The following is a 23,657-nucleotide window of genomic DNA, read 5'->3' as shown; positions in this document are numbered from 1 at the left end:
GGTAAGAATCAACATAAACATAATATAAGGTCCTACCTAACATTTTATTATATATTTATGGTTTGTTTTCTATCTCCCCTACTAGAATGTGTCTTGAGAGCAGGGACATTATGTTTGATTCTCTGCTGTGTCTCCAATACCCAGAACAGTGCCTGGCACTTAACAGGCACTCAATAAGTAATTGCTGAATGAATGAATGAATGATAGTATGTAAGAACCAGAAAACTAAGGTATGATCTTTAAAAGTTCCTTTGCAGCTTTCCTTTCCATAAAATGAGAACAGTAAAATTCAAGCTAATTTCTTCAAATGGTGTTCAAAAGACTAAAGATCTTAATAAAGTGCTTTCTTTCCAAATAATTCTGATATCTTTCATTACAAAACATTTACAGCAGACCCCTTTCGAAGAAATCTCCTCCCCACCCCAAAAAAGGAATCATTGTATTCATAATAATAAAACATGACGTTTAGAATTGTTACTTGTTACTGTGGCTCTGCAGCATATATTCTCAAGAACCACCATCTGAAGTTGGTAAAATTGGTCAGAGTTTTTGATCAGGAACAGACTGCCCTTTAAGTAAGGCTCCCAGGATGGAGGCTCCCCTTTTATCTGGTAATTATTAGGCCTTGTAGAGCAAATCATTGAGGGCCAGAGGTTTGACTTTGCTATGAGCTCTCCATCATCTCATTCTTTGATTTAAAAAACTGACAGGAAGAATGTGTCGGATTATTTTCTGCCGTGTGCAAGCTGGAAGCTGAGAGGAACCTCCTCGGGCACTGTTTATTTGCATATAGCCTGCAGCGATCTTTTCCGACTTGAGTAAAGAGCTTGTACAACAGTAGCACAGACTTGCTGTTCTGTCCTGGGTGATTTTTTCAAACCAAAAAGAATCAGACAGAGGAAACCCTTTGTGTTTTTTTCCCATTGACACGCAAATAATTTGGCAATTACTGCTTCTGAGCAAGCAAAGGGCACATGCTCTAGAGCCTTGACGTGAGAACCTTCAGAGATCTCAAAGATACCGTCAGAAAAAAACACGTTGTATTTCAAAGTGCTGGGTTTTAAATGATCCTCACAGCGCTGTGAAATCTATCTGGCACCTTGGAAACCAAACCAAGGTGTCCATGAGTGACCAAATGGCCAGCTGAATGCTTGCCTTTCACCCCCGCCTCCCACAGCCAGCACCAGCTTGCTCTCTGTCATACCACAGATAGAGGTCCCTGCCATCTCAGGACTCCACTGGGTGTGCCTCGGGACCTGAAGAAGTAATAAACAACTGCCCACTAACAGATACTATGAAGATAATTAACTATTATGGAGTCGAGATCCCATAAGATTTAAAAAATACATTATTATACCTGAGAAAATTTGGATATTTGAAGTATAAATGTAAAATGTAATTAAAGTAAAAAGTATAAGACCTACAATTATGAAGTTTCACAAATTTTCAAAGAATTAACTGGAATTCTAAAATTTAGAATGACAGACCGCTAATCCATATGAAAAAGGAAAATAGGTAGCAAGGACTCCTTTAAAAACATGTTAATATTATAAAATGCTCCATGGCCAAGAATAGATCTTAGAGGTGGAATATGTACAGCACTGAGGTGGGGAGTTATATCAATAGAGAGCTTTAACTATAAAGGATCTACCCAAAATGAAATGGCTCTATCTACTGTGACATTTATAAGCTGTAATTCATGTGCTTTTTACCAGATGAGTTCCTTGAACAGAATCTGTACTGTACCTTTTTAAAGCAAAATAAGGCTTCGGTCTTTAGCAAATTACTCTACCCTTCATTTTAAATCTATGTTAGTAAAAGTTTAGAAGGGGATAGAATAAAAAATTAATCACAATATAAATTGTATCCCAGTATCACCAATTTTAGGTTACAGGTTTCCTACTCATAACTCCTCAAAGCTATATATTTTTAATGGCACACACTTCAATTATTAAATAAAAGTTGTATATCTGTGGGTCAGTCCATTTAAATTAGATCATTTTACATGAATGCCAGAACGTTGAACTCAGATAATCAGTCCCTTCCAGGCCATAGATGTTAGTGCCTAGGGTCTGACAAGAGTTTAAGCATTTTAAAAAATACACAAAAGTTAATGGTCACCACAGACAATTGCCCCAAACAAAACAAAACCATGCCCCAACTGAAAACATGAATAACACTTCCCTCATTCTGGAGGAAATAATGAGCTGGTTATTTAAATGATTTATTTTCACCGATAGGATTTTTTTCATGGGCATTGAGAGAGAAATTGAAAGGATAGAGTTAAAGATCAGATTAAATTTTTTTTTAATTCATTGCCCTTTACAATTTTTATCAAGTATTTCCTATTCAACTGCTAGGCATCCCAAAAATCAAGTTGGATAAGTTTACATATATACAGTAATTCCAGCATGTGACCTTCATGAGCCATAATTACATATCTATGTATTTTAAATAATGCATATTTATGACAACACCAACAAATAGAAGGAATACAGAACTACACACATTTATATTATCCATTCTTTAGTATATATTGGACAAAGAAGTAAGATGAGCATTATTTTTCCCTTGGAATTTTGCTGTAAAGGAGTGTTTCAGGTTTTGCTATATATGGTTGAACAAACATATGTGCACATACACATATATGAATACTTAATTTTCCATAGTAAAGGAGGGAGGAGAACAGAAGGCTTGTTGGAAGTTTGTGTCGGCTCAGCCAGAGTTTTACATTTTAGCCTATCCACCTCTAATGAGGGTTGAGACATGGTTAACAGCAATGTTGGGTAGTTTTTTTAGCTCTCTTTCAAGAGCCACAGAATTTTTTAAAAAGCAGCTTGTTTGTTAAAAGTTTGCTCCAAGGCCTAAAATTTCTAAATATGCACCTTCTTTGCAACATTGCCCTTATAAAGAAAAAAATTTGCTGAGAGTTTCCCCAGACATGAGAGTTTAATTAAAGAAGGGAAAGTGGAAAAAAAGAAAGTCAAAGAAGGCAAGAAAGCAAGACAAGGCAAGAGATCATTTTAAACATTTTCAACAGGAGAATGTCAACCTTTCTGAGCATGAAAAACCTTCTAGCTCCAGATATCTGTCTTTTAACCATCTTCCGTCATAGAAAAAAATAAGTGATTTTTCTGAATTCCTTTCCAAGGTTAAAATCGAGCTTACTAATTATTTTAAATTTATAGGGTTAGGATTTCCATTAAGTTTAGCAAAATAAAAAAAAAATCTGAATTAAAGCAGCAAATATAGGTTTTAGGAAAGAATTTTTTTAAATTTAAGAGAATGGGAAATCATTAGATTCAAAGACTTCAGAGACACATCAACCAATATTTAGATATGTATGGCTTCTGATTTGAATAAACAAACACTAATACACACATTTTTTATATTTTTATTTTATTTATTATTTTATTGATTTTTATATATTTTTATATATTTTATGTAATAAAATAATTATGTTTCATAATAATATATAATGATTAGGGAAATTTTAATCTTGACTGGATATTTCATATCAAGAAGTTATTATCCTTTTCTTAGGAGTCAGGCTGGAACCTTGGTAGTTTTTTAGTCTTTAACTTTAAAAGATACTTAGTAAAATATTTATGAATAAAATAAGAGGTCTAGGATATGTTTTAAAATAATCTAGTGGAAGAGGCATGAGAAGTGGATGGAGGCAATGATGAAATGAGCTTGGCCATGAACTGCTAATTGTTGATCCCAGATGACGGTTCATGAGTATTTAATATACTAGTCTCTCTACTTTGTATATGTTGCATGTTCCATAATAAAACATCTTAGACTATTCATTTAAGGACAGAGCATTTCAAGTGTTGAACAGTTAAAAATTTAAGTGTCCACTTCTAGTGATGAAATTTACCTTTATAGTAGCTTCTATGTAAGGTTCTTCCCAATAGTATGTTGTGAAAAGCTAGTCTACTGGAAAGCATATAATAGTAAATAAGTGAATAATATACAAAATAATAAATAAATTAAGCCATTCCTTTTTTATATAAATATCATATTTTCATTTTAAATTTTATTCTACTTACCATTGTTTCTAATTTATAGACTGAAATTATTTTCTGTACCTACAATGCCTACAGAGGAGGTCCAGATAAACACTAACAAAATATCACTAAGTTTTGATTGGGATAATTTAGATCACAGAAACTCCATAAATATTTGTTAATAACTACTCCTCTGAATCTAAAAGTTACCAGTGTGTTTTGTCACAATGAGCATAATTACGTCATCATTGACTATGAAATGATGACATGGGATAATCTGGAAATGGTAACTGCTGATAGATAAGGAGTCAAATTATTATATTTCACTTCTCATAGAAATAGCTAATTTATGAATGGGAGCCAACTTCACTGTAATGCACAAGGAAAAATAAATTCTTCAGGATAAAGTTTAGTAGAAATGATTTAAAAAGTGTTTTCATTCAGTCAACAAACATTTACAGAATTCTTATAGACTTCACATTGTGCTATGTACCACTATTGTAAGGCAATAGAAGAGTTTTCTGTTCATAAGTCCAAATCTAATTACTGAAGAGAGAAAATGGAATTTTAGGAATGCATATATTCTCCAAAGTAATAAATAATATCTTCAAGTTAATTTATTCATTCTTTCAACATTGACTAAATTTCTACCATAAACACCACCGTTGTGTTCTGAACGAACATGCCTCTGAGAGCAGAAGAGCTTCAACAATAAAAATCAAAGCCAACAATAGGCCTATTTTTAAAATGGAGACAACAGTGGACAGAAGGGGCAAATAAATAGCTTTCCTTTGAGGCAAGGCAAGGATTTCCTAGAAATTTTAACCCCTATTTTCCATCTTTTCATTTACTTCCAAAAGCTAGGAGTAAAAGGAATTCTTTAGCATTTTTCAAGAAAAAAAATTGTTATTTATAAATTAACACCAAACTTATGAAAAAATTGTATATGTATTTCTATTCACTGAACCTCAGCATTCAGTATTTCTGAGCTCTAAGGGCCAAAAATCAACTAGTAATCCACATACTAAAATAAACTTTTCTCATGTAATCAAACTACCAAACGTAAGCTTCATGAAAGCAAGGTTTTTTTTTCCAGTTCTTTATCATCAGGAACAAGAAGAGTGACTGGCATATTGTAGGCATTTAATATTGCTAAATTAATTTCAAGATCAGAATTGCTAAGGAATATGATTTATTTTCATATCAGGAATCATTTTGGCTTTATAAGCTAAAATGGTATGTTTGAATAACTCAACCTACTATAGGCCCTCAATTTTTAGAAGATGGCTTCAATGGACAACAATTCTGTATGGTTTGTCTTTTGTTCATTTTTAATGAAGTCTGTCTCAGTTACACTGAAAAAGTATATATACTTCATTATGAAAATGAAGTAAGTTTAATTTACCATTACCAAATATATATAATCATTGTCAAATAAATAAATTCATTATATATTAAAGAAGCACCTAATCTAAAAAGTCCTGGCTTTTAGGGCTTATGTCAAAAAGTAAAGAACAAGCCTTAGATAACATTGATTCCTAGCCCTACTTTAAACTCCCAGTGATTAGGTTTATCACAGGCCAGTCAGGACCCTGACCCTGGAAGTGGTTCACCTGGCTTCAGTTCTCTTCCACCCACTATCCCTATGCACCTGAGAAAGGTACTTCTCTTTACTTGCCTAAGTTTCCTCACCTGTGAAATGAGAACCATGTAACTTACTTCGAAGAGCTGTTATGTGAGAATAAATGAGTCAGTACAAGTAAATCTCTTAGAGTAGTGCCTGGCATACAGTAATTGCTCAATGAGTATTACCTAGCACCATTAAACTCTAAGAAATTCCTTAGTTTATACATCACAGGTGTTCATTAATGACTTCCTGATAATCCTAAACAGAAAAAACAACAGAAATGTATCTGTATCAAGGTTTCACACTTATACATAAATTAGGGACAAAGTGAACTGCTTATCAAAAATGGGTGATAAGGTATAATAATAACTTCCCACTTATTCAAAGAGGACTCCATAGAAATAGCAGGATTTCATTCTTATTTATTCTGATAAGAAAAAGAAAAAAATTCCACATAAACACACCACCCACACTGATGACATTTTAATGTTTCCTTTGTCTTTGCTCTATGCATATATGTGGAATTTTATATAACTGAGACTGTATTTGGCATTGTTTGATTCATATAATAATGTATTAAATGCATTTTTGCACTTTTTAAAAATAGCATTTTAAATGACTGCATAAATTTAATTACACCAACATAAGTATGAAAAAATGGTGATTAATATACCTCCTTCCTGAACCCATAATTTTTATATACTCATGGCTCCCAAAATAACCAGCCAGAAAATATTTTTGTTTATTTACTGTTCATCATGTCTGTTTTTAAATAAAATATCCTGGTCAAAAATAAATTTCACAACCTTAAGAAAGAAGAATAAAGCTGGAGGTGTCACATTCCCTGACTTTAAACTGTATTACAAAGCTATAGAAATCAAAACAGTATGATACTGGCATAAAACAGGCCCATGGAACAGTACAGTGCAGAAATAAACCCACATATATATGGTCAACTAATTTACAACAATGGATCCAAGAATATACAATGGGAAAAGGACAGTCTCTTCAATAAATGGTGTTAGGAAAACTGGACAGCCATGTGCAAGAATAAAACCCAACCACTATGTTATACCATACACAAAAATTAACTCAAAATGGATTTAAAGACTTGAATGTAAAACCTGAAACCATAGAACCTGAAGAAAACAGTCATAAGATACTTGGCATAGATCTTAGACTTTTGGGATCTGACAGCAAAAGTAAAGGCAACAAAAGCAAATAAACAAGTGGGACTATTTCAAACTAAAAAGCTTCTGCACAGCAAAGGAAACCATTAACCAAATGAAAAGCAACCAAACAAATGGGAGAAAATATTTACAAATCATTTATCTAAATAGGGATTAATAGACAAAATATATAAAGAATCATATAACTTAATCACAAAAAAACAATCCCATTAAAAAATGGGTAGAAGATTTGAATAGATATTTTTCTAAAAAAGACATACAAATGGTCAATGGGTACATGAAAAGATACTCAACAGTGCTTATCATCAGCGAAATGTAAATCAAACCAGTATGAAGTATCACCTCACACTTGTTAGAATGATTATTATCAAAAAGACAAGAAATAACAAGTATCAGCCAGGATGTGGAGAAAGGGAAACCTTGTACACTGTTGGTGGAAATATAAATTGGTGCAGCTGCTATGGAAAGCAGTATAGAGGTTCCTCAAGAATTAAAAATACAACTACCATATGATTCAGCAACTCCACTTCTGAGTATTTATCCAAAGAAAGGAAAACACTAACTCAAAAAGATATATGCAACCACATGTTCACTGCAGCATGATTTACAACAGCCAAGATACAGAAACAACCTAAGTGTCCCTCAGCAAATGAATGGAAATGGATAAAGAAGATATGGTGTACATATACATATATATATATATGATATCTTGCCATTTGCAACATTATGGATGGACCTTGGGGGCATTATGCTAAGTGAAATAAGTCAGACAGAGAGATAAATATCATATGTCACATGAGGAACTGAAAAAAAAATAAGCTCATAGATACAGAGAACAGATTGGTGGTTGCCAAAGGCAGAGGGTTGGGGACATGGCAGGCCAAAAGAATGAAGGGAATCAAAAGAGGATACAAACTTCCAGTTATAAAGTAAGTAAGTCCTGGGGATGTAATATACAGCATGGTGATTAGAGTTAGTATTATTTATACTATATTGCATATCTGAAGGTTGCTGAGAGTAAATCTTAAAAGTTCTCATCATGAGAAAAAATTCTATACTGTATAGTGATGGATGCTAACTCAACTTACTGGGGTGATCATTTGCAGTACAGGAAAACTGGACAAATATTGAAGCATGTTGTATTCCTGAAACCAATATAATGTTGTATATCAATTAGACCTCAATAAAAATATGTACATAAATAAAATTAATTTTTGAAGTTATTTTTTAAATTATTTAAAAATTTACAAGAGGCAGGGGAAAGATGCCAACTACAAATTAAGTCAAATGTGCACAGTGAGGAATCACATTGCCATCACTGCCACCTCCAAAGTCCACCACCCATGTTGTCAAGTATAGATAGCTGCTTCATCAGTGGGATAAAGCACTCTCTCAACAATGTAGAAAGATCCACAGCTATTACCAAAACGTTATGGGGCAGAACTGAAAAGATGAAAAGAAGAAGGGGAGTGATGAGTTGGGGTTGGGGGATTGGATGGGGGGTAACTGCATAGTAGGTCCCTAGGTTAACACTCCTCTTTCAAAAGACTAAAAGAGATATGGATTCATAGTTATCCATATACTGTAATGTAAAACATGTTTGCTATTCATTAGACCTTAGGCTACCTATTCTCGGAAAAGCAAAGAGCCTGCCATCTTTTGGCTTTTTGCATATGCAAAACAGCAAGTAAGACGAATCCTACATCTCATATCCTTGAGAATCAGTGAAAGTTAATTGTATTTGCGCTGAGAAATGGAGGGTTTGAGTCAGTTAGAAGTATGGTGCATAGTGCCCATGATTTATGACAGTATGTTGTGCCCTTACACTCCCTTGAGTCTCAATATCTAGCTTCAAATAAAGAAGGTTACTGTAAAAGGGGGGTGGGGTTAGGCATGGGGAGTTAGAAATCCCTGAACTCCATTTTAGTAGAATTTCTATCACCCTTTAAAAGCAAATATTCTTTCTTAATAAAATCTCTTCAGCTTACCTGGAGGGAAAGAAACTGACTATACCATACTCACAAAATGAGACTTGAGTATCACTTCAAAATAGTGACACTGTTAATGTATTTTTCTCTCCTAAAGACAATCTGAATACTATTCCAATTCAATTACTGAAACTCTCTTCTGGTGACATCAAAATGAAAATCATGTTTCAAGAACCTCAGTTTTTAAAATAGGCTCAAGCAACCAGCTATCCTTGCAATTTAGTTTTGCCTAACTTTTCCAACACAAGGAGAGGTTCAGAAACACTCAGCTAGCTTCTCTGCTGCAAATGATTCCTAATGACTTCCCCATCTTGGGGAAATTACCCAAACTCTGAGCAAACAACCCACCAAAGCAAAACAAAACAGACTAGACACATAATATCCCAGGCCTGGAATATGCAGTCATATTTTGTTCTACTTTCTTGTCTAGCTTTCTCCCACTCTGCTGTTTGTCCAGCACATGAACGACCTTGTCTTACATGCTGTTTGGTCTATAATGCACATGCAGCAAACTGCACATGGTTTGATGATCAGAATGACAACAAAGATCTAATACATTCATTTCAAAACAAACTATTCTAAGTGTTTCCATTTACCTAAAACAGAGATCAGCAGCCTAATTTAAAACAAAATAAACAAGCTGTGATTTTTTTCCCCCTCTGTAAAATTATAGTATAGGACCTTAGTGATAAAACCATTGTTTACCTACTGAATAAAGTATACCTGTGATCTACAGCACCTTCAGAATGTAGATTCCAGTTTTAAAAAGTATAATATTTGGTATTTTTTAACCATGGTTTTCAGAAACTCTGGGCAAGTAAATATTCACTTTTTACTTTTTTCCTGTTTAAGCCTCTAATACAGACCATATTTCTTGCTAGGGCATCTTACCTTGGTGAGCAGAAAACTCTCATTCCACATCACTGAATGGAACAGTGTGGCTCCCTAGTGCAAATTTCCCGAGAGCTCCTTCCCTGAGCATGTGCCAAGAATCAAATCTTGGCCACTTAGTGCTCCGCGCTCCACATGTGAGCTCACGGCGCGTTGAGCAGCATGCTAACTGAGATGGATAGCCCTGTCAGACAGGAAGCTGGTACACCAGGATGCAAGCAGTGGGCTACAATGACCTTTACATTCAGAGAAAAAAATCCCTTTATGGACAGGAAGGAAGGAAGGTTCCTTTATTTCATTTAGGCACATAGCATGAAATAAAAGCAATGGTGCCCAGTACGCAATTTGCTTGGGATCAAATCTTGAATCCCCCACAGAAGAAGGAAAGTCATCAGGGAAAGGAAATGAATCATTCTTTATCACACTACTTTGAAACTACAGACTCTTACCATTCAGCTGCATTACTGCACACCAACAAGCCAAGCACTTGGATTCAGACCGTACTTGGACTCACAATCATCCATGGGGTGGCTACTACCTGCCCTGGAAAAACACTCTTGACCCCTGGTTTCAGATAAGTTGATTTCTTGATAGAACTTAGATATAACTTAAATACTTAATTAAGATATTTTTATAAAAAAATAATGATCTGCTTACAGAATCATAATCAAGAGCTCAGGAATTTAGATCCAAGGTTCTTGGTCACTGTGTTTGTAACTGTATAAACATCTTACTCTCTCAGTTTCCTCATCTGAATTGTAAGAAGAGGAACTCATTTAAAAAGTAGCAAAAATCCAAGGCATATACATAAATGTTAAGTAAGGGTAGTAATATTAATATAGGAAGTTAATATATAAAACAAACTAGAAGTCACACATTCTCTCCTTTAGTTATAACCATTATCATAAACTACACAGTTCAATCATTTCAGCTGAAAAACAAGGATTTTCATTTCATTGCATCAAATTTTTTTTCCATTCAAGGTTTGGGGTATTTTTGTTGTTATTTGTCTTGTCAATTCTTTGGCATGAGAGAACAATAGGCTATGCTTCAAAGCAAAGCAACACACGCTCACAATGGGCTCCCCAATGCTGTACAGTATACACTAAAACGATGCTATTTTAATATTTAATTAAATAGGCAGAATGAATTGATCACAAAGACACTGATTTTTTTTTTAATGAATGGGCTACATCAGAACTACAGAGCAGTTTTCAAAGATACAAAAGTACGGTAAGATGCATCCATTTTTTTTTTTCAATTTAATTAAAAGCTGATTGTAAAGTACAGAAGCTGCAGGGCCAAAGCAATAAATAAATTTAAAAAACTGAACGCTTATAAATCATGTATTAAAGTTTGGATAGTTAGGAGGCATACATCTCTGCACTCTGAGGCGACCAATTTGGGGACTTACAGAAAATAACTGAATTATCAACATCAAAACCCCTATGATGATCACTTTGAAATTCAAGTTGATTTTGGTGGCTTTAGAGGTACTGGTCAAATGCTTCCCAAAACATCCAGAAAACAAGACTCTGCAAGGAACATTCTCCTGTTCACTGTTTGGGAAAGATGCTACATCTAACCCTTCTCCTCCAACCCCTGTTTTAGAGAATAATTTCAGGGGACACATTCCTCAAATCATGACACAAGAGGAGACAGGAGGAGGAGAGCAGAGAGAGACGCATTAATACCTTGTGCCTGAGCCGCAGAGCTGTGTGAGTAGCCCAGGGCCAGGAGTGCGGTCTCCACCAGCTGGCTAAAAAGCACGTCTTTCCGAACCAGGACGAACTCAGCATGTTCTTCTCTGTTGTCATATTCAAGAGAGCCATCCAACTGTTCCACCACACAAAAGACAGGAATCATCAAACCTGGAGGGACAAAATTCAAGAGCAAAACACAGACATTACAAACAAACCTCAATCACCATGATGAGAAGGGAAGAGAAAGTTATAAAAGTCACTCATCTGTGATAGACAGTGGTTTAGATTAAACAAGCCTCTTAGTCAGATGGGCCTAATGCGAACGCTGTGGATTTTTTTCTCCTCCATTATTACTGTCAGACTGCAGCAGAATTGCCCCCAGCAATGGCAGAAGCCCTCAGATTCTAGTCATTAAAAAGTGGACTGCACCAATCAGAAGTGTCCTGAGAGACCTCCAGTTCATTGCTGGCACATAGGTGAGGTCAAGGTGACCTTCTAGACCTCACATCCTTCCTGTTTATGGTTTTATCATTAACTCTTAATCAGGACTAGTATTTTCAGATCAGATCTGCCTTTGTCTGGAAATGTTGTAAGATACCTAATAAGGAGGCATATTGGATTTCGGGGCCTACCCTGGAAATTCTGTAATTATGTGTATACACATAATTCTGCACTTAATGTGAATATGTACAAGAAAGTCAACAGGAACTTAGAAGAAGTCCCTCTTGAATTTTTCATTTTTCTAAATTCTGGTAAACAGGTCATCAATTTGCCTGAAAAAGCCCTGCTCATGAAAATCTTCTGTTTAACTAATATCAAAAAATATATAACCAAATATAAAACTTGGCATTTTTTAAAATTATTATTTTATACATTAGGACCAGTTACTACTGGAAAGGGAGTATCTCTTCTTGTGTTTTCAGAGAAAAGAAGTAAACTATCCTAAAGAATAAAGCAAATTAGTCTAGCTGAAAATCTGTTGAAACCTGTTGTCACTGAAATATTTCTCTGCTTTGTATCAAAGTGTAAAAAGCTAAAAAATATTTAATTCAAAGATTTTTTATAAACTATTTATTTAAAAAAAAAAGTCATACAGGCATTTAAATCTAAACATAGCCAAGGCATAAGATCAAAGTTTTACCAATATACAAGTCATAAACAAGGGCTCTGTCCTTTGTTATTCATACAAATTAGTATATTATAGAATAAGGATCTGCTCTGGGTTTTCTCTTTGTGCAAGAAAAGTCAAAAGTTATGAAAGACGGATGGGCAGGCAGAGAGATGGGGGAGGCGAAGGGTTAGCTGGTCATGGTGAAGACACTTCACAATAAAAATAAGACGTCAGTGTAAACTGGCCTATGAGGGTATGGTCTTTGACACATCGAGTGCATAAAAATTTTTCTCGAAGCTGCTCCCTGTTGCCTGGACCCTGACTCACTCTGATCTGGAAAGCAGAAGGTGGGAGTAGACACTGCAGACTACCAGGTCACAGATTGAGATTTCTGTTCTAAAGATAATACAATGGTGCACCTAGTTCTCATGTGCTAATTATTATTCTTAAAGATAATAAGTATTGGGCTTAATTATTAAATATAATCATTATTAACAATAATACTCATTAAGAATTGTTATCATTAAAGACCATGGTAATTATTATTAAGCCTCCACAACAGTCTAACTACTCACACCATACCCTGCCTGGCACAACTATTCATTCAGTGTTAACTCTTAAGAGCAGCAAAGCAGCATTATTGCCTATAGCAAATACACTATCCATGGTACAGATTTATGGAAAATAGGAAATAAGGGTGAAGCAGACTGATGTTTTAGACAAGAGAATTTTCCTTGCCACATAACACCTTGCAAAACATTTTTTAAGATTGTGACCAGTACTGGCATACTGAATACTTATTTATTTATGCCCACTTTATTCCCAAATGTATGTAAGACATGGAATGAATAATATAAATTAGATTTCCTCTAAATTAGACAACTTGGTCATTCATTCATCTAACTTCTATTTCCTGAATACGTACTATGTGGTCAGTATCCCCCATAACTCCAGGGGTAAAGTAAGAACAAGTCTAATGTGGCTTCTGCCCTCCATGCAGTTGAAGGCATAAAACCTTCCTCAGCAAGCATAATGGCATTTTATAGAACCCATTCATCAGAGTCCTAACCACAGGGAAGAGTTCCCATTTAGACTTTTTAACTCTTTTATCTTTCTCCAAGGAAGTAGATTGGTTTTTTTTTTTAATGATTGCAGCATATCCGCACATAAGGCCAGTCAGTGGCAGTGTAAGCTACTTCGTCACTAACACCTGTGTGTACATAAGTTTCAATGCTGAAAATCCATGTGCAATTCCTAATGTCAACACGTGACTGTCACACATCTGGGAATCACAGATAAGACCCTTAAATGAATCCAGTTGCTCTATAAGCTATCATGTTCCCATTACTTAGAAACCATTCATCTTTCTCCAGTCTATGATTAACTGAAAAAACTTAAGACCCTATTATTTATTTACAATAATATTATTAGTTCAATGAGTTAGATATGAAGTACAACATTGGAGTGCAGCAGTCTACAACATGTATAGACTTTTATTTTTAAAAGAGTCAATTACCAAAATATTTCCTACACATTTTATTCAGTGACTAAAGGAAGCAGTTGTTATCTGCCATGTTAGCAATAACTCCTAAAAGTCAAAAAGCAAGCAGCTATCCTTCACAAACATCACTCACTTCTTAAAAAATTTTAAAAAAAGGACTTCGAGATCACTTATAAAACAATATTAACCAGAAGTGTATGCTAGTAGAATTTGTCCTGAAAACACATATATGTGAGATACCAAAAAATATCACTAACAGGTTGTATTTAACCCCTAGAAAAATTTGCTTTTTACTAGAATTTGATTGAGCTAAACAATTATGAAATTTTTACAAAGAAATGCAATTTTTATAAAAGAAGAGGCAGGCAGGAAAAATAGTCACAATTACTTGTGACAATGACAAGAGAAATAAAAAACAGTAAATAGTACAATTGAGGTCACATGTGGGGAAGAAGAAAATTATGGCATAGGTTTTTAAAGTCTCTGAAAACAGCAAATCCTCGAGAAAGAAAACTACAAAATGATGAGTAGAAATATACACCCCAAAAAGAGTATTTATCCATTTGATCCCCCCACTCTTCCCATGCAAGAAGGAAGGATGGGAGGAAGGGAGGGAGGGAGGGAAGAAAGGAGAGAGGGAAGCAAAGAAAAAAGTGACGATGAATAAGAAGATAGGGAGAGTATTTGGAAACCACTTCAAAAAATACATTAAGAATGGAAAGATTTAAAAGATGAGTTCCATTAAAAGAATAGCATGTAAAATTAAAATGTATTTAAAACAAAATTTAGAAATGATCAAGAAGGAAAAAGAAACACTTGTTCTAGTCTTATATCTAGAGCTTACGGCATTATTTTTCCTTTCCTGTAGCACAGACCCATTTCCAGATGATCAAGTAGAGAACTTTGAACCTTTTGATTATAAGCCTCACTAAGCCTTTAACAATTACGGGATGTAAGCAGGGAGGTTTAATCTGGAGGACAGGCGCTCAGCCCAGCCATTTGCTAAAACTTAAGAGTTGCTTTGACAATTAGGATAAATGAATTCTAGTGTCATAGAGGCAAAATGAACATGGGACTCTCCCTATTAGAAAATGCATCTTCCCAACTGTCAGTAATTATGAAGCTCAAATTGTCATTTTCACCATGACATTTCTTTAGAAATGTGTACAATTATAAAGACTTAACCTGACCTTTACCACCACAGCCTTGTGAACAGACACAGTGTGGAAAGATGGCTAAATGTGGTGACTATCTCTGCTTCAGGAGGCAGGCAACTCTTGGATCAAATGCTGGCACTCTCCCCACTTATCTATGGAAGTGACCTTGGGTTATTTATTTGACCTCTCTGAGGCTCAAATTCCTCCTAGCTAAAATGCAAATCATAATAACTATATCATAGAGCAGCTGTGAAGATTAAACAATGAAATACAGTTGTTTGATAGCTAGCCCTCAAAAAATGGAACCTATTTATTTTTCTTTTTTCAAAGTCAGTATCAATACCGTTAATACAAAAGGGAAAAAAGAGACCAATAATTTTTTTCAAGGTCCATATAATCAGTGCCCATGAAACTTACTAAAAAGCATCCCTTCAGAATAAAAATTATACTAATAATCATCAAAAGGCCTAATTACTTAAGATGCAAATAACAGTGGCTTATAATGTCCAAGGTACCCCATAGTAAAAGGCTGAAAGTATTAAAAAAAACAATTTTTATATTCTAAAACTGCCCAATACAGTAGCCACATGTGCAACTGAGCACTTGAAATGTGACTAGTCCCGAGTTAAGATGTGCTATTAAGTATAAAATGCACATCTGATTTCAATGATTTAGTATCAAAAGAGAAATAAAAATAAATATATCATGTTTAATTAGGTGCATGTAAAAATAATATTTTGGACACATAAAGTTAAATAAAATACACGAGTAAAATTAATTTCACCTATTTAACTTCTTTTTAAATGAAGCTACTTGAAAATTTTAAATTATACATGTGGTTCATATTATATTTCTATCAGACAGAGCTGCTCTAATCAATCTGCCAAATAGCGACATACACAATGGTTTCTCCTGACATGATAAATTCATCACAAACTGATAACTAGGACAATTGTGCGATTGTCTTGAGCATTCTTGGACGCCTCAGTTATCTTTCCTCTTGTGTTCTAGAGATCTTAGGAGGATGGAAGACAGATGTACTCTTGGTCAAACTCCAAGATCTAAAGTGCTCCCTTCTCTGCATCATCAAGTAAATTATAGGCGATTGTTTTATTTCCAAATATTTTATTCTTTAGTATGGCAAATTTTTCTCTTCCCTTAATTTTAAAGAACAACTACTGTTTTCTGGAAATGCCACAACATTGGAATGAAAGTGACCTGAGGAACAAATATTCCTTAATGCTCTGGATGTCTAACTTTAACAATGAAAAATGAAAGAAGGTCCAGGATCAGGGGTTCTGGAGGACAGGATTCCACTGCCTCCCACAAAAGCTGGGACACAAAGCAAACTTCTCATTTGCATAGTGCTCCTGACTCATCACATACTATCACATACATACATTTTCTCCCCACATGTACCCTGTGGGAGGGGTACTTCTACTCTCATTTAATAATGAACCATGAGAAAATAAGTAACATACCCAGAGAAACCCAGGGAGACAAGAGTAGAGAAGTTCAGTTTGCCAACTCCAAGTCCCAAGCACACTGCTTTCCTGAGAGTGGAAAGAACAAATCCCACACTCACAGAAAGGCCTGGCCTGGCAGTGAAGGGCCCATCACCACTCGCTGAGTCCTATCCCAGGTCGGGCCCAGTGCCAGGTGGAGAAGAGGAACTAGGCAGTTCCTCCTCTTCAGTCACTCACAGGTCACAGACAGAGAAGAGCTCAAATCCTGGGTCATGCTCTAGTGTGAGTGAGTGTGAGCTCCAGCCTCCTCCCCAGCACCCTTGTCTCCTGGATCCACCCTCATTCCTGGGCCAGCCCCATGAATGACAGGAGCTATTCAGAGATGATAGGAGGCCAGCCCTTCTCCTCCCCTCGTTCAGAGGGCTTCTAAAACCATCTGTTTCCTGGAGGAAGGCAGCCACAGGGACTACTCCCTTCCCTGTGGCTGGCAGTGAATCTGGTTCTATCACTTGAGAAGGTCCCAGGGCTAAGTGAAGATAACAGAGGCTTTAGGGTAATTTCATATCTGTTCTTTATATAAAACTCAACTTGGAATAAAGCACCACACTCAACAAGGACCACAATCAATACCTCATAGAACCCCTGAGACACTGAAACAAAATCTACCACATAAACCGAGTGAATAACATAGAGTCTTTCAGAGGACTGAGAGGGAAGGAACGGAGTGAGGGGTGGCACCTATCTTTTCTTATTGCAAATTTACTGGAAAAACAAAAGAAGCCATTTATTTGCTCTAGAACCTCATATTCTCTCTCTCTGCCTCCCCCCACCATCTCTCTCTCTCTCTCTCTCTCTCACACACACACACACACACACACCAAGTCACAGACAAGATGATTAATAATTTGCCAATATTAACCTCTAGATGATTCCTCCAAACAATGAAGGCAAGTTTGAGTACCGAGAATTCCAACCAGAAAGAGAAAGGAAAAGCAGGGAGGCCATTACCTCCTTGAGGTCCCAGCAAAATTTCAGAGTGGATCAAATGAGTCCTACTCCCCTTTTCTCAGCCCCTGCTGTCCTCTCACAGGCAACCCACACTTCCTGAGCTATGGTAGCCGGAGGCTGCACATTCCACCTTTCCACTTCAGCCTCCCATTCCCCTAGGGGCTAGCTTGAAAACTCCAAAGAGATTAATATATAAAAAGATGCTACACTTTTATATTTGAATGGTCTAGTAGTCCCTAAATCTCTTTAGATGTATTTCCATTGTAAAAGAAACACATTGAATAGCACATTTCCTCTAGTGGGAATAATTTCAGGTAGTGCAATACATGTAAACTCACCAGTCTTGGGGTAGGGGGAGAGCAAAATCATTTGGGGTCAAGGGAGCCACTCACAGGTGGACCAGAGGTCCTCTAGGCTCACCTAAACTGCTTTGTCCTCTTTGTCCTTTGATTATGAACTCAGAATCTCTGAAGGATTAATTCAATTGTTTTTGTTGCTGGTTTTGTTTTTAATTTACTTAAGAGGAAGCTGTGATGGAGGTGGGACACAGAACGCCCTGGGTTGTTCACAGGCGGAAGATCACAGTCAATACTATAGTTACGAAAGCAAAATTTACTTAATAATTACTCTACAGGGAAACTGATCCTTATATGCAGAAATTTGATTTCATGTTCATCTATGAGCAGTTGTTTATAACTCAGTGTTAGACCATCTCAAGTCTCAAAAATAAAGCTCCTTTATGCCTCTTCCCCTGAGAGGATGTGGGCTGAAATGGGGGTATGATTATCAAGAAGTATTTTATTTTCAGAATTCTCTCTAGTAAAACCAGACACAATTGAGCATCTCCTGAAGCAGATCTTAACTCTAGAGGATAAGAACAAAAATAGGCCAGGGGTGGGGCAAGTTGGGTGAACTCTGGCCTTCTCTCACTTAACACCCCAAAGGCTCAGACTGGGCTTGAAGTAGTAAGGTAGGGAGATGGGTTCTGGTCTTCCAGGCCTCTAAATCCAGGCCTGTTCCCAGCCTGAGAAACCACAGTTCAACCTGAAGTCAGACCTGAACCTGAAAGATAAACTCCAAGTCTCTCAATACTCAACAGTCTCTAAAATGTGGTGGCAGGATCAAGTCAGCCTGCAGTTTGCAAGATTTCAGAAGCACACAGGAGGCACAGTGTGGCTACTTATCTAAACAGAAAAGCCGGAGCTACCCCTGGGAACTCAGCCATAGCAGGCCTGGCCCAAGGAACTGAATTCCCTGATGTCAGGAATGTCTAGTTAAGGTGAACAAGAAGCCCACCTTTTCCTTCTCCAACACGTCTGGCCTTAGATAGGTCTTCTTCACTGCCCCCTCCCCCTTCCACTCCCAAGCCTGACCTATAGCAGGCCCAAAATAAATATCGGTTTAGTTTAGTAGAATGCTAATTCCAGCTACACATTAATAACCACCATGAATAGGAAGTGTAGATTCTGGTTGTTTCCAATGACTCCCCAGCTGCTGAACTAGTCCACATCACTTTGGCCCTACTCCATTGCATTTAGTATCAACAGAAAAGGAGAACTTTTAGGAAACAAACAGTACAAATCGATTCAGGAGCTCACTCCTGTTCTCTGGGGGATGTGTGCCAGACCACATAAGGCTGTGCACCGCCACTGTTGACAGAAATTGTTGGTTTATCCCCACAAAGGCATCACAGTCGGCTGGTATATGACTCAAGTGGCTAGCAGCACTGTGCTCGGTGACTGTACACGCCCTGGACCCCTTGGCACTCTCACAGGTAGTCCTACCATGTCCTGCACTAACGGACAGCCATATCTTTTGTAATTTAGTAACCACAGAGAGACAAAATAATACTGATCCTGACATCAAAAAAAAAAATTTTTTTAAGGAAAAAAGTAGAATATGTAAGTTTGTATATCACAGAAGAGTTAAAACATATTGTTTAAGTATCCCTTAGTTCAAAACTAAATTCATGAGGTTCTTCTCACAGTGGGTTAGCAATGCATATAGTAATAAGTCTTCAGACTCATTAAAATAAAAACAAGGATTTCTGTCCTCCATTAGATAAAATTTTATTCTAGAGGTTTCTGAAGGGATACTTTTTAAAATAGTATTTAAGTGGAGATGTATTTGTCTCTCCCCTTATTCTCATTATCCTCTCTGGAAAAGCTATTTGCAACTAAGAGTCCCATGAGTCAAAAAAGGAATTAAAAATTGTCATTATACTACCATTTGCTCCATTATCTCAGGTTTTGAGCTTCACCTAAATGTTATTTTATCAAATTTAATAATTACAATAAAAGACCCTTGATTGATTTCTCCAGTGTAGTGTTAAGGAAGGTTAACTATATTGAGGTTCTCCAGCAAGGAATTAATAAAGGAATCAAGCACTTGGCTCTCAATAAGACAAGACTCCCCAGGTTTCTAGTGGGAATATTTCAGAGCACAAGCATGTTTTCTTTCGGGAGATTCACTCATCAAAATTATTAAAAATTGAGACCAAACACTGGTGCAAAGCCCCAAGGAAATTATACTAGAGTGGAGAGATTTTTATCAAATAAAAAACCTGAGAAGGTAAAGTTTTTATAGTGAAAAATACAGGCTTTCTCCCTTACAAAAGGAAATCCTACTGTCTGTAGATAAGGTTCAAACAGCAAAAATGTACTGATATTTAATAGATGTGTAAAAACTGTCACTGTGAAATGCATGCAAATTTCACAAAGCCAAGCTTAAGCAGACAGGCAGCCATCACCACACTTTCTCAACTACTAAAAGACACTCATTCTTGTACCTAACAAATGCCTCTGGTGAGAGATAATAGCAGCCAAACCCATAGGAGGGCTAACATTGGGAGGAGAAAAAGAAAAGAACAGGGGTAGAGAGCAGGAAAGTCAAAGTTAGTGTGTATTATACAGTTCCCTAAGGGGACACCAAGATCTCTGGATTGCAATACGTACGATATTACTATTGTGACTGAGACAAAGTTAATAAAATCCAGCATACAGACTGGGGAAACTTGAGTGCGCACTCCTAGACAAAATAGTTTAAGTATACATATACCTGTATAATTTATAGCAGTTACTTAAATAAGAAAAGTAGAACATTTTACAACTCTAAGACATTCCCTTTTTATGTAATTTTCAAAAGAAAATATTAAATTTAATAATAAAAAAACTAAGACCATTTAAGCCACTGCATATAAACCCACTGAAAATCTTATTTCCATCCTTAATGTTATCCAAGGGATACTACCCAGCCAAAGGAGGAATGTTATTCCACTCTTAACTATCTCTGGAAAGTGTGACCAAAGCCCAAAATGATCTGTCTCCCAAAAAAAATTTTTTAAGTGATACATCTTTATCCTAAAGAAAATGTAGTATCTACCTTCCTTAAAGCAAAAAAGTCCTCGTGGAATATCACACCATTTTAAATTTGAGGTAGTCCCAGATATGAAACTTCTCAATCTCAGTAAGATTTCACCCCTCCTAGATTCCCTGGATCCATAAATTCTTTAACTCTTAAATAATTTCTGAGCCACAAAATAAAGCGTATTAGCATAGTTTCAAAATAGTTCTAATCTCACAAGAGCAACACAAAATTAACAGAAAGACAAATCAAAGACTCTTTTTCAAACTCTGCATTACAGGAAAATGGGATTCCTTTGGGGGCTAACTCAGAAGTTTATGGGTGGTCAAGAAGGCCTTTCCTGCCATAGTGAGAGTGACTTTTATCTTAGCACCATCGCTGCCCATATCTAGATAAAGATGATAAAAGAAACTACATTTAACAGTTTCTGTGAATATAAGTTCACTTCTTTGTTACCAGGAGAAAGATAGACAAACAGATATGTTTTCAAAGAGCAAGACTATGTTTATTATACATACATATGACAGACTGGCTGTGAGATGACTTCACTGAGTCATATCAAAGGGAGAAAGGAGCTGCATCTCGGAGGCCTTCCTTGCTTAAAGAGAACTGTCCCCCTCAAACTCGCTTTCATGCTCTACATCAGTCTTCAATATAATTATGTTTGACAGAATATAAGCTCTTGGCAGTTAACTTGTTTACAGTAAATGCTTAGTTTAGGTACATGGACTGTATTTCAGTCTTATAAATATCAAACACAAGCCTACAACAGTCCCATTATAGGGCTGAGAATTATTTTGCTGTAAGTCTTTTTATTGGGGGGCTGAAGGAATTACTTTGCAGCTTGTTTTCCACTAACCACTTGGAACAGTGTGAAAAGAGGTACATTTATACTCTGACCCTGTGTTAATTGGAATTCTATATTTCCAAGAGAGAGTGTATCAATCCAGACTGGCCTCCAGAAGTTTTGCCATGATGGCAAAAAAATACTCACATAACAAAATGGTTCTTACTGAAGTCATGGCATTTCTCTTACTGTTCTTTTTCTCCTCAAAAGCTCTTGGGAACTAATGACCACTTATGACAGCATTGGCAGGCCTTCAATGGTAAGCTCCAGTTTTGGGGGGTTTATAAGCTAGCTGTAAAAAATGTGCTTAAGGCTCAAGCTTACCTATATGAATGGACCTGCGAATAGAGTTAAGTTTTGCTGTTACCTGGAGATTCATTTTAGAAGAAAAAAAAAATCAGGATCACCTTATTTACCCTTGCAAAGTGCCTTTACTTGGGTCTTAGATGTGTAATAACTTACCTTTCAGAGAACAATTTGTTCCTCTTATACTCCCTCAATAATAAGGGGTTCAGTCTTCTAATACCACATCTGCAAAATCTATTGGACAAAATCTTGTCTCAATGGAACCTCGGAAGCTGAAAGCTAGGTAAAGCTTTCTAAGTATTCTGGCTTAGCCCCACTCTCCTCCATGAGTGCTTCTCTCCTGCCTGTACCTTCACCAGCCTTCTGAACACCTTTCTGGGTTTCAGAGGATGACAGCTTGTCATTGCAGGGTTTCCTTGATTGTTTCTTAATTTCACAAGTACCTTGTAATCAGATTCTGATAATAATTCAACTTTAACATAGCTTTAATATATAGAAAAGATCATTCTAATAATCCTAGTTTATTTCCAAAATAACTAACACTGGGAAATCATTACTTCATTACTTAATAGTGAGATTCCAACTTTTTCCTTTCTAGTCAATGTTATAATTTCAGGTGACATAAAGAATTCATTATGTCTCTCAGCTTCTAATTAAGAAAACAGGTAACTGATTTATAATTTTCAAGGGTCATCAAGTACAATTTTATAAAAAAACTTTTTTACCAAATTATTTTAGTATAAGAGAGAGAGGAAAAATATTTTCATTGCATTATCGGCCTCACAGATCTTTCTTGTTAATATCAAAAGCACTAGTTTGCAATGTGAACTAATGGAAAATTGGTAAATTCACCTAAAATAATCTATCCCTTTTTTTATTATTTAAATAGGCCCTTTTAAGACCTTGACTATTTAACTGCTATTTACTCAAGGGAGAGGAGACATGGAGAAGGTGACCGTATGAAAAAAAATACATTCTTTTATTATACAACAAAAATTCCCTCCAAGGCAAAAAGACATTATGCCAAGTTTCACCCAGGATTAATGTTTAGGTTTAAATTATAAAGTCCAGAAAAAACGGAACCACTAATAGACCATTAAAGCTCGTGGCATTCGTCAATGCTGTTAGTTTATGTAAATGTTAAAATTGAAAAACCCTTTGCTGACAAAAGTATTTTAATGAAGGCATTATTAACTAGACTCTCTGAACTGAATTTTAAAAAAAAAAGTTTTTAAGCTGTTTGATATAAATTCCACTCTCAAAGGAATCAGGCTTGGACGGCTCTGAGATTATGAGACCTCTACCAGGAAGAGTTTATTGCGTATCTTATTCCTTTCATTTTACCATCCTCAGAAAGGCTTAGCTTCAGATCAAAGAAATATTCTCCTCAAACTCTGTCAACTGAGTCCAGCCTTGGGCTCCAGCTGCTCTGATGGCCAACATTATCTGCAGTTTCAGTATCCCCACAATAAGCAGGCGTTAACTC

General features: G+C 36.1%; 1 protein-coding gene across 2 annotated transcripts in view; it reads right to left on the bottom strand.

Moving 5' to 3' along the window:
- SATB2 (SATB homeobox 2) overlaps nt 1-23,657 on the bottom strand; it is a 178,842-nt gene that overhangs the window by 141,776 nt on the left and 13,409 nt on the right. For both annotated transcript variants that reach the window (XM_037000381.2, XM_037000382.2), the window contains one exon: nt 11,404-11,580. In XM_037000381.2, the coding sequence (XP_036856276.2) occupies nt 11,404-11,580 (177 nt within the window). The remainder of the gene's footprint in view (nt 1-11,403; nt 11,581-23,657) is intronic.

This window comes from Manis javanica, chromosome 12, assembly GCF_040802235.1.
Source record: "Manis javanica isolate MJ-LG chromosome 12, MJ_LKY, whole genome shotgun sequence".
NCBI lineage: Eukaryota > Metazoa > Chordata > Mammalia > Pholidota > Manidae > Manis > Manis javanica.
This window is presented reverse-complemented; position numbering and strand designations above follow the sequence as displayed.